At 41.5% G+C, this 11507-nt stretch overlaps 1 protein-coding gene across 3 annotated transcripts; it reads right to left on the reverse strand.

The window, feature by feature from the left end:
• Positions 1–428: 428 nt before the first annotated feature.
• On the reverse strand, positions 429–10874 carry LOC130120487 (translationally-controlled tumor protein homolog). Of its 3 annotated transcripts, XR_008810974.1 has the most exons (7): positions 10761–10874; positions 7777–7850; positions 7246–7430; positions 7064–7169; positions 6297–6354; positions 3854–3970; positions 429–869 (listed from the first exon to the last, which is right to left on the reverse strand). XR_008810974.1 is itself a non-coding variant. In XM_056289042.1 (6 exons), the coding sequence occupies exons 1-6, from the start codon at positions 10786–10788 to the stop codon at positions 867–869; spliced, it is 513 nt and encodes a 170-aa protein (XP_056145017.1). In that variant the 5' UTR covers positions 10789–10874; the 3' UTR covers positions 429–866. The 3 variants fall into 3 exon arrangements, 2 of the variants coding, with proteins under 2 accessions (XP_056145017.1, XP_056145018.1); XM_056289042.1 differs by lacking the exon at positions 6297–6354; XM_056289043.1 differs by lacking the exon at positions 6297–6354 and having other exon boundaries at positions 7760–7850; positions 10761–10809.
• Positions 10875–11507: the final 633 nt, after the last annotated feature.

Below are 11507 nucleotides of genomic sequence, written 5' to 3' on the forward strand. Positions count from 1 at the left end.
ATTCTTTTTCCTCAATGTTCTAAAAGAGGCATGATTAAAAACCCCATACCAAGGAAATCCTTTTGCAAGCACTGTGTGGCAACGGCCCCATATCTTTCGTGCATAGCTTTAGCTGACCCTACGGTTCCTCTGACAGCTGTTAATGATACCCATGGCAAACTTATCACAACATGGGGTCCCTCAGACTTGAGGTTTGGAAAAAAGAGTGAACTGACTGCAGGGATACCTGCAGTCAGTTGAGACAAGAGGTCACTTGGATGGATGATGAAACGTTTCAAATGAACCAATTCAACTTTGTTATTTCCTTACCTGGATTATTGATCGTGCATCAAGACAAACTCTTTGTTATTCCCCTTTAGGTGTATTGACTGCTTGCCTTGGGAGTATTACAAACTACTTATTCATAGAAGAAGAGCGTAACATGCAAATGTTGTAACCAGATTTTATTGTCACAATTTCAACTGATATACATTGCAAGCAAAAGGAGGTCTGAAACAGCCAACCTAATCAAGAATTGTTAAGTGTCCTGACAAAAAAAAAAAAATCAAAATCAGCGAGGTGGAGCACTGTTGACAGAAATGCAAAAGTGCTGGACCTCATTCTGCAATTAGATATTTCACTTTCCTGACATTAGGCCAACCTCAGGAAATGTATCCCAAAAACAAATTGTGAAAATGAACTCATCAATTCATCACATATCTTCAGCCGGTCTCTGGAAATGAGGGCCACAATATGCAAATACATGATGGACTGTAAAAGAATGTCTCCATTCTTGGGATGCAGAAGGATCATTTGGGTTTCCAGTTGGGCTTTTGGGTCCATTCAGAAGCAGCAGACAATCAAACAGCAGATGTGGTTCCAGGTCATTACTAGAAGAAAAAAAGATGGATACAGGACATCATTCAGTAAAACATATGGTCCTTAAAGACAAAGTAACTCCTCTTTTTGTGTTAAATAAATTAACCCACCAACTCTAGGAGTACTGCAAGGATTTAGAAACAAGCATCAGAGTAGACGACTACTTAAACTAAAATCCTCAAGGACACCACATCAGACACTTCTCAATATGCTCCAGCTTATATATCGGAGCAACATCTTAAAACATCTTTAACTGCTCAAATTACACTTCATGTTTAGTTAACATAAAATTTGGTCCCTCATAGGTTGTACAAATATCAGATCTGAGTAAAAATATTACGTTTCTCATGGAATTTATTAAGAGTTATAACTGTTAGTTACTATGGCAAAAGACTGAGGTATCAACAGTTTTGAACAGACCTGAATCTTGACAGGTGCTAACAAATGTAAAGAAAAAAAAACATTGTACGACTAGATACAAGCTTCATTAGCCATGCTGATGTGGAGAGTCTTTCTTCTGTCCGACTGAAGAGTCCAAGTGAACAGTTTTATACGTACACTACACGTGGCAATCCATTCAAAGCATACAAGCATACACACGAGTGCAATGTTTGTAGTCTGAATATATATGTGTATGCCAAGAGTGGCATATAGTGTCACGTGACCATAATGAGTCCTGTCAATACAGAAGTAGACATACCAAGGTCACTTCAAATCCACATATTCATATTGCAAATTGTTTTGCAAGGAAGTGCACCTCTACTTCCTCTAATTGTTTAACAGAGAAATGGGCTGTGATTAGAGATGGGTACCGAAGCCTGGCATTAAACGGACACCTGTGCTAATTAAAAGACCATAGTATTGATGAGCTCCGATGTTAAAGTTTCTGCTATTGGTATTGGAGAAATATAACTTTTTAAAAAAATCCTATGTATTTAGGGTACATAAATGTTAAATTGGGTGGCACGGCATGGTCACCTCACAGCAAGAACGTTCTGGGTTCGAGGCCCGGGGTAGTCCAACCTTGGGGGTTGTCCCAGGTCATTCTCTGTGTGGAGTTTGCATATTCTCCCCGTGTCAGCGTGGGTTTCCTCCGGGTGCTCTGGCTTCCTCCCACAGTCCAAAGACATGTAGGTCAGGTGAATCAGCCATACTAAATTGTCCCTAGGTATGAATGTGTGTGTGTGTGTGTGTGTGTGTGTGTGTGTGTGTGTGTGTGTGTGTGTGTGTGTGTGTGTGTGTGTGTCGGCCCTGTGTGATGGCCTGGCAGCCTTTCCAGGGTGTCTCCCTGCCTGCCGCCCAATGACTGCTGGGATAGGCTCCAGCATCCCCGCGACCCTGTGAGCAGGATAAGCGGTTCGGATCATGGATGGACGGATGAAAACGTTATCTTGCACTGTTTATCTCACCAACTCCGTTTCTAATTTGCAATAACATTAAGACATTTGTCTATGATACATTTTCGCTATTCCCAGTCCAGAAGAGATCAAATCCTGTCATATGTGCGAGCCGAGGGATGGGGCTCTCTTTACCTCTCAGACACACACATGCAGTGACAACAGCGGAGAGAACCAAAAGGTAAAAAGTCTGGTTATACGTCACTATAGTTGATGCTGACAATGCTCGTTGCCACAAGTGCAACAGGTCTTTTGCATGTAAGGGTGGAAATTAAAGCAATCTTTCGAAACATCTAGTGAAAGTGCTTCAAATACAGACGGGGAAATACAGTTTGATTGTCTAGCTCATAGTTCATCTCTCGTTAATCCATCCACCTCAAGTACGTTATGCATGCTAGCAGCCTAGAACCCACACACAGTTAACTTAATTATACAAACATGGGTTAGTGATTAAAAGTTCTGTCCAGACATGAGAAAATGAAGCAATGTTAACTCTGTTCTTCATTTGTTTGGGGTTTTCTCTTAAATAAAAAAAGAACCGATAAGATGTTGTTCACGAGTGAGGGTAGAATGGAGCAGGAGATTGACAGGCAGATTGGTGCAGCATCAGCAGTAATGCAGATGTTGTACTGGACCACTGTGATGAAGAGTGAGCTGAGCCAGAAGGTAAAGCGATCAATTTACCAGCCAATCTTCATTCCATCCCTCACCTATGGTTATGAGCTTTGGGTAGTGACCAAAAGGTTTTGATCGCAACCACAAGTGGCTGAAATGAGTTTCCTTCGTAGGGTGTCTGGGCTCAGCCTTAGAGATAGGATGAGGAGCTCAGACATCCAGGGGGTGGTCAGAGTAGAGCCGCTGCTCCTCCGCATCCAAAGGAGCCAGTTGAGGTGGTTCGGGCATCTGATTAGGATGCCTCCTGGGTGTCTTCCTTTTGAGGTTTTCTGGGCACGTTCAACTGGGAGGAGACCCTGGGGGAGACCCAGAATTCAGTGGAGGGACTACATGTTCAATCTGGCCTGGGAACGTCTTGGGATCCCCTAGGAGAAGCTGGGGGGTGTTGCTGGGGAGAGGAACGTCTGGAGTGCCCTACTTAGATTGCTGCCACCGCGACCCGACCCCGGAGAAGCGGCTGATGATAAGATGAGATGAGAACCGATAAGAGTACCGTTAAAAGTTCCGGATCAATAAGCAGTATCGCTAACAGTAGTAGTACTGTTCAAATCTTGATGAATGATACCAACCCCTAGCTTTGATAGTAAGCTCAACTTTGCTGAAGTCTTTCCTTTCCACAGAGCAGTTCTTACCACAACCCACCATATTTGTTGTTTGTTGACAGCATGACGCAAAAGATTATGTGCAAAAGTACACAATCATATCGTGTAAGAAAGTAGTCGGTCTTAACAGACAGTCAAAAGGTGTACACCACCTCTACATTGAGGAGATTTTTCAATCGTCAAGAGCTCAATTGGATAACTCATCCGTTTTTGGTGTTTATATGAAAGTTCATCCTTCCAATCGAGCAATCAATCAGACTGCTATCAGATTATTTAACTGCATGTAAACACAGCTATTGATTCAGGATGAGGTCTACTCACACATTTCTCCACCTCCAGACCATCCTTGAAAAAGATCATGTAAGGGGTGGTGCCATCAGGACGGTAGTCAAGCAAGCCGATCATGCCTTCTGGGTTCATGGATTCCCCTGTGAAGAACTGAGAAAGCAGATCAAGGCCTCAGATGATGGAGCAAGCTGTAGAAATCTGATTTAGGTCTACCTCGTCAAGGCAGGTAAGATTCACTCAAATGGACAAAACAACAAAACGTGGCAGAAAGTATACTGCAATGACAAAAAAAAAACTTGTGGCTGATGTTAGCTTTAAAAACATGCTGATTTTATTTTTTCTGTCTACTCTGAGCATAATAAGTACCGCTTCATTATCTGCAACAGTCAAGTTACTGGGGAGGCACTGAGAAGAAACTTGACAAAAGCATTTTTAAATTATGGAAAAAAAATATTGCAGTTACTGCTATGTTACCAATCAACTTTACCCCTGATAACAGGGGCGCTAGATACTATTCAAAATCATACATTTATAATACAGAAGTACAATATTGGGATGAATCGTGTTTGGAGCTTTTTCCCCCACAGACTTGTGCAACTGACTCGTGAGTCAGTAAATCAATCAGTCAAGTTGCATTTCTGGGTGTGGTTCCGGCAGTATTGTGAGGGGAGGAATAAGGACCATGTATTTTTTTTTCCCACACCAGTGCAGTTTACTGATTAACAGAACTTCAACCCGATGGGGGAGGACTACTTGGTGTAATCAGATGGTGTAGTGCTGGGCAGGAATAAATACACACGATGCTCAATGCTTCACATAAATACCATGCAGCATTGCTGTGTTCACCCAACTACACAACTGATATACAAATCTGCAATATCTTAACATAATATTGTGTATAAGGCTAGGTATCATCTGGGATTTAGATTGTTGCGAAAGTGACTTTAAATGTTGTCATTTCTGGGTCTAATGATCATATTTCAAAATATTCTTGTAAATAAATATCTTATAAATGCACCAAAAGTCACCACCAAAATACTGTTTTATTATCGATAGTCAAAAATAGTGATATTTGCTTGTCCATGTCCCTGAGCCCTAATCACTCTCACAAATGCTTCCTAAAAATCACAGACAGGGTTATAATATGGTTCCTTATTCTAACCTAGCTCTACACCAGGACAAGTACCTCAGCTGGATTACACCAACAAGATTAAATTACAACAATTTGTGAGATAATTAAAGATTTTTTTATTCAAATATAAATCACAGAAAGGTGAATCAGTTCATCTGAACATGTTTATTGAGAGAAACGTTTCATCACTTATCTAATGCCCCTTTTCCACTACATGGTATCGGCTCGACTCGACTCCGTGACGTTTTCCATTACTGTAACAGCAACCCCCCCCCCCCCCCGGTGTAGCTGGTTGTCATAGTGACGCCTGGTTTTCAATTTCAAAATGCACTTTTAAGATAACTCCGCTTCGACCGCTACAGTATTTGAAAATGCCGGGTGATATCCCATGTGCACACTGATGACACTGTGATACAACATTATGTAGTGGCGCGTTTATCTGACCAATCAGAGGCCTGCATTGATTTTGGCACCCGCTCCAGTTTTTTTGGAACCTCAACAAACGTGGTACCAGAAAAGTGGTAACTTGCCAAAATGCCGGTACTTTCAAGTAATGGAAAACGAAAAAAGGTCGAGTCGAGCCAGTACCATGTAGAGGAAAAGGGGCATAAGCGACCTCGTCAGTCTCAACTGCCTGCAGGTGTCCCCACCCTTATAAACAATAGTACAATAATGACCGATTTCATATGCAAATTGCCGTGAGCATTAACTAGAGTTTTGATGGCCATGTGTACTATTCACAGAGGATTGAGAAATAGTTGCCATCACAGCATTTGAAGATGGTGACAGATGTACCCCCCCCCCAAATGATGAGTGATGAAACGTTTCCCTCTCTCAATAAACGTGTCCAGATGAACCGAGTCAACTTTCTGTGATTTTCTTACCTGGATGATTGTGCATGCATGGAGACATTCAAATATAAAGTTTCAATTCAAACTATATTACACTGTAAATCTTTTAGCCAATTGGCAAATCTAGTTTATCTAATAATTTTCGCAAGTATATTCACTAATATTGGAGTACTGTTTAAGTTTACAATGGGAAAATTACAAAAATTGAATTTTATCTTCAAGCAATCTGCAAGATTTTCAGTTAATCTTTGATTGAAGTATAAATATAAAACCGAGGGACTGTATAATATTTAAAACCTCAAGTTTAGAGCAAAACTTGGGAAAAATCCTGGTTTTTTTTGGGCATTCTTTACTGGACAGCTACTAGTGATGCGTGGGTCGACCCACAACCCGCCCAACCCATGGTCAGGCTTACTAGAAAATATCCCAGGTTCGGGCGGGTTGGATCAAAAAGTGACAAAGCAGCGTTGCGAGTAAGTAATAAATAACTTACAGAAATATTCTGCTCAATAGGCGAGGTTGTGCATTTCTAGTCCGCCTTCTCTTCCTCTCTGTCAAACACACACATGCACGCACGCAAGCAGCTTCATCATCGCTTTGCAATTGTGCTTTTGGTCAGTGCATGTGTTTTACAGTATTGAGGCTTCCGCAGAACATTTTTCTCTTAAGTGGTATCTGTAGCTTTCGTTTATAGTGCCAAAACTCTTTGGTCAGAAAGCAGAGGTCTGCCATATCGCCACTGACGATATGGTGGACTTAATCAGAGAAAGTAAAAAACAGGCTAATACTCAATAGGCTATGCCTTGCAATCAGTGTGTAATGCTGGGCAAACAGCCCAAAAACGAAATAGTGCAACACTGGTCACTTTGCTATAGCCTGGGTTTACACTGGAGGTTTGCCGGTCAGGTTCGGGTGGTTAACACATATTTTAGTGGGTCAGATCAACTCTCATAACAGGTCGGGTGGGTGCGGGTATTAAAAAACCCTGACTCATGCATCATTAACAGCTACAGTGAAAGTCAGACAGGAAATGGGAGAGGGGTATGGCATACAACAAAGCTCCCCGGCTGGAATGAAACAGGCGATGGTTGGTATGAGCTGTAACCATTCGAATATGAGGCACCCCCGAATAATTCCTGTTTTAGAAGTCTTTCAAAACACTACAGCCAGTTTACCATCTACAGTTTGATCTGAAAATGGGTTCATATTTAATCCTTGTTGCTGCAGTCATACCTTGATTAGTTGTTTCTTTGTAGTTACCTGGTAATTGGCAAAGTTTGCTATGATGTTTTTGATCTCGTCCGGGGCTCCTTTCACAAAGGGCTGCACTCTCTCTGGGTTTTTTTCTTCAAGAGTCGTCTTGATCCTGGAGAACACACACAAACGCACCATCCATCTTTTTTTGTTCACACATCCACATGACCACAGCAACGTATACTCACAGCTTCATGTATTCCTTAATGTAGGTCTTGTACGACTGCTTCGTGAAGGCAGTCTCTTGCAGTTTATGGTTGAGCACTATGTCCACACCGCTGACTGTGGCACCCTCACAGGCTTCAGTCTGCTCCTCAGCCGAGGCATTGGACCCAAAGAGGGATTCATCAAGTTCATCTGTCCGGCTGACCATCTGGTTATACAGAGTGAGAATAAAGGAAGCGAAGAAGACAAAGTGTTGAAATAGGACGAGAAAAAAATGCTGGGTACAATGTTAATAGGTCAGGAGATACAACAAACTGATGGAATGGAGGTACAAGGGGGCATTCTGATTAAGTAGAACAGCTCACCGAAGGAACATGGTTTCACTGAGCGTGAACTTAAGTTACACATCTAGATGTTGGCCTTGACCCTCACAAAAAACACGGTTAGCTAATAGGATCAAGTTGCCATCTTAAATAAGGCCAACTTTCTGGGTATTTCTAAGATGTGATGCCACACAATATAGAAGATACTATATACCTGCTTTGTGTACAGACCTTTCCTTCAACTTCGAAGAGAATCCCATTTGAAGATTCTTTGACTTTGTAAATGTCGCTGAACATTTCATCACCTGCGTAGAAAAACATCAGAAGCAACAGCATGGTCTTTGTAAACTGAATGAATTCATGGGTGTCCAACAATTTACCAACTAATGTGTCTTGAGTGTAAATATGTTGCTGTTTCATGGGCTAAATTTGCAAAATCGGGTCTCTTCTTGATCAGCAATCGTTAGATGCTTCATCAAGCATACACAATGGCCCTCTGAACTGTTGGAATTCGGCTAAGTTTAGCAGAGACGTGGAAATAAATAATATGGACATTTTCTTTTAGTGCGACACACTGGAAATTTTAGGAATACTAAAGAATTTACAAGCAAAACTTACTTAATTTTTAGTTTTATTGAAATAAGGACATACGCTTGCTGGTATGCAAGTGTTTGCACCTGAGCCTGACAGTTAAGCAACGATCCTCACCGTTTTTCTTTGAAGTGTGTCACATTTACTGATGGCTAAAAGGCTACATAAGAACAGTCATCAGCATGGCGTTAAAAACGGTTATGGCAAAGCCACACTGGTAAGTGATTCAACAAGCGACCAGTTTGCCTCCATTCATTTCCTATGGAATGTGAATAATTGTAGCCAAAGGTACTGTGGAATTGGAGGTAGCACAGAGCTGGCTGGTGGTGTGGGAAAAGGGTGAAAAGTTATTAAGTTTTAACTCAAGACAAAGTGTGCAGTGTTAATGTCGCAAGAGTCATTCACATTCAACCAAATGAGGCTGTGGTACTGCCTTGTCTGTAGACTGCAACCACTGTGAAAGCTGATCCTTTTATACAACTGTGTGCTAAGATAAACTATTACTTAGCTGAAAAAGTTAAATATGAAACCTTAGGTTGTGTAATTTAACTTGACGAGTTGAACAAAACTGTTAAATAAACCCACAAGCTGCCAAATACAGTATGAAGGTGATACCATGCCATTTAATCGTTCACCAGCCTGGCTTTACTGAGAAAGAGCCCATTGAACATAATTTGCAACACAACTGGATCACATCAACTGACTTTGTATTGGATGCAGTTGGTAATTGTGCCATCTTTCAATTCGAAATAAACGTGAGGTATGGAGAAAGGAGTGGGACAACAGTTAAAGTTTGATTAATTTTATGCCAATGAGGGTGATGTTCATGGCACCATCTGCCATAATACTTGGACAAACAAGGTCAAGTTTATTGCAATAATTGCCCTTGGATCTTAATTTTGTCTCCTACTTCCTACCAGGCCGGTTAAAGCCCACAAGCAATCAACTTGTCAAAGTGGACACAAGTCTAAGTAAACAGATCATGTTCAGTTCGGGCTAGGCAAAGCCATACTTGCAAGCGATACATACACAATGTGAATAATCGTGGCCAAAGACATAGTGGGATAGAAGGCAATGTGAAACTGGCCTACAATGCGTGAAATGGAGAATCACTAGTTTACGTGGGGGTTAACATTTGATCAAGATAAGGGTCAACGTTTGGTTAAGATTAGGGTCAACAGTTAAGGTTAAGGCCAGGAATATGGTCTGGGTTAAGGTTAAACGTTATAAGGTCAGAAATGGTTAAGTTGGCGTCATCCGGGTGACATGGGTACAAATAGGGAGTCCCGCATGAAATGGGGAGGGGGGAATATCCATTTATTTTACTATATATAATCCACCCATAATGGATTACTTGGTTCCTTATTTGTTGAGCACTTTCTCACTGCTACGTATTAAGAAAAAATTCCTGCATCTGTATTACATAATATATATCAATACAGATGCATAATTAAGATTATTAAGATCTTATATATATAAAGATCTTAATATTACGCTAGTTTACGTGGGGGTTAACATTCGATCAATATAAGGGTCAACGGTTGGTTAAGATTAGGGTCAACAGTTAAGGTTAAGGCCAGGAATATGATCTGGGTTAAGGTTAAAAGTTATAAGGTCAGAAATGGTTAAGTTGGCGTCATCCGGGTGACACGGGTACAAATGAGTCCCGTGTGAATATATATATATATATATATATATGCGCGCGCGTGTGTGATTGACGTTCCGAGTCAATAGAGCCAATCCCGTTCGTCCAAATGAGGCCGCAACACTACTTTTCAAGTTACTAACTGGGCAGTGGAGAAGAAAGACAGTTGGAGTTTGGGGGTTTCCGGAAACGTACGATCCATCCCTGCTGTGAAAGCCGGTCGTTTGAAACAATTGTTTGTTGAGATAAATAAAAGTTTGAGAAGGCTGAAAGGCAAACATTTAAAAATTTTACATTGTAAACTTTACATTGTTAACATTGTGTAATCAAACTAACGTTGAGCTAAACAAAACGTAAGTTACGATTTAACTGACGGGTAAAAAATAGTAAAACACTGACAAGCAGCCGGACAGAGGACGACGGCGATACCACGCGAATTCATGGCTTTAGGCAGCAGAGCCCTGCTACAGGACGTGGTAGCGTTCTCTAATTAGCATCAACTCGCGTCAGTACAGTTCCTACATTCATAAAAATTACAAATGGCTCATACTCCACTGACAACTATGTTCGTTATTTGACAATCTCTCTATAAAGAATGTTGTCTGCGCTCTTACATGATAAAGGATGAATTAAACACAAATGTGCACATTGAAACGCTACACCGGTATAGCAGCATGTTTTTAAACTAGCTAATGCTAATCTAGACATAATTTGACCTGGTTGTAGTTATTTCGCAAGAGAGCTACGGTTAACCATAAACTTATTTCGCTGGTTATGAGTTTCTGGTTAGCGACATTGGAGTAGTTAGTTGTTCACCTGGTTATGTGATTAGCTTAAGCGCGACAGGGCCTCTACTTCAAGAGGCACATCGATACACGAGTGAGGCCCCACCATCTCTCGTATAACTTATAAATAAAATAACGGCAGAGAAAATCCAACAGGATAAAACTCAAAGTGTACACAAAACATCTAACAATACCAGTGACAATGTCCTTGTAGATGATCATTTTGTTGGATCGGTGATGAAAATATCAGCAACAAATATGCTGGCCTGCCACCCTTTGGGTTCGTGGATAGAAAAGACCGTTTTCTCTCTCTTCTGAATTTATTGATGGTTGGCAAACAGCTTTTTAGGTGCAATACTGCCACATACTGATCTGGGGTTTGAACTACAGCGCTACCCTCTAACAATTCTACCAAACAAAGACATACAATCAAAACAATAAACACGGTTGACCGTAGCGTAGCGGCTTATTACGTTGCCTACCGACACTGGGATCCCGGTAAGAATCTGCGTGTTGCGCCCGGCTTGGTCGGCATCCTTACAGCCGTGTCTGCCGGTGGGAAGCCGGATGTGGGTATGTGTCCTGGTCGCCGCACTAGCGCTTGCTCTGGTCGGTCGGGCGACTTTTCGGGGGGAAAGGGAGACTCCTCACTGTCAGGTGAAAAGAAACGACTGGTGACTCCACATGCATCGGAGGAAGCATGTGGTAGTCTGCAGCCCTCCGCGGATCGGCTGAGGGTGAGGAGCAGGGACCGGGACGGCCTGGAAAAGTGGGGTAATTGGCCGATACAATTGGGGAGAAAAATGGAGGGGGGGGTCCAAAATAAATAAATAAATACAATAAGCATAATTAGATAGATAAAACGAACCAAATAAACATAGATAGATAATTAAACGAACCAATACTAATATTTGTCAAATTCTATTCATTGTTCTTGATGA

This window comes from Lampris incognitus, chromosome 11, assembly GCF_029633865.1.
Source record: "Lampris incognitus isolate fLamInc1 chromosome 11, fLamInc1.hap2, whole genome shotgun sequence".
Lineage (NCBI taxonomy): Eukaryota > Metazoa > Chordata > Actinopteri > Lampriformes > Lampridae > Lampris > Lampris incognitus.

What these genes read in the sequence shown, in the direction of transcription:
- LOC130120487 (XM_056289042.1), bottom strand. Translation starts at nt 10,788, where the DNA reads ATGATCATCTACAAGGACATTGTCACTG. An exon ending in TCTTCGAAGTTGAAGGAAAG is followed by an intron (nt 7,431 to 7,776) that starts GTCTGTACACAA and finishes CTGTATAACCAG; the next exon opens with ATGGTCAGCCGGACAGATGA. An exon ending in CAAACTTTGCCAATTACCAG is followed by an intron (nt 3,971 to 7,063) that starts GTAACTACAAAG and finishes CTGCTTTCTCAG; the next exon opens with TTCTTCACAGGGGAATCCAT.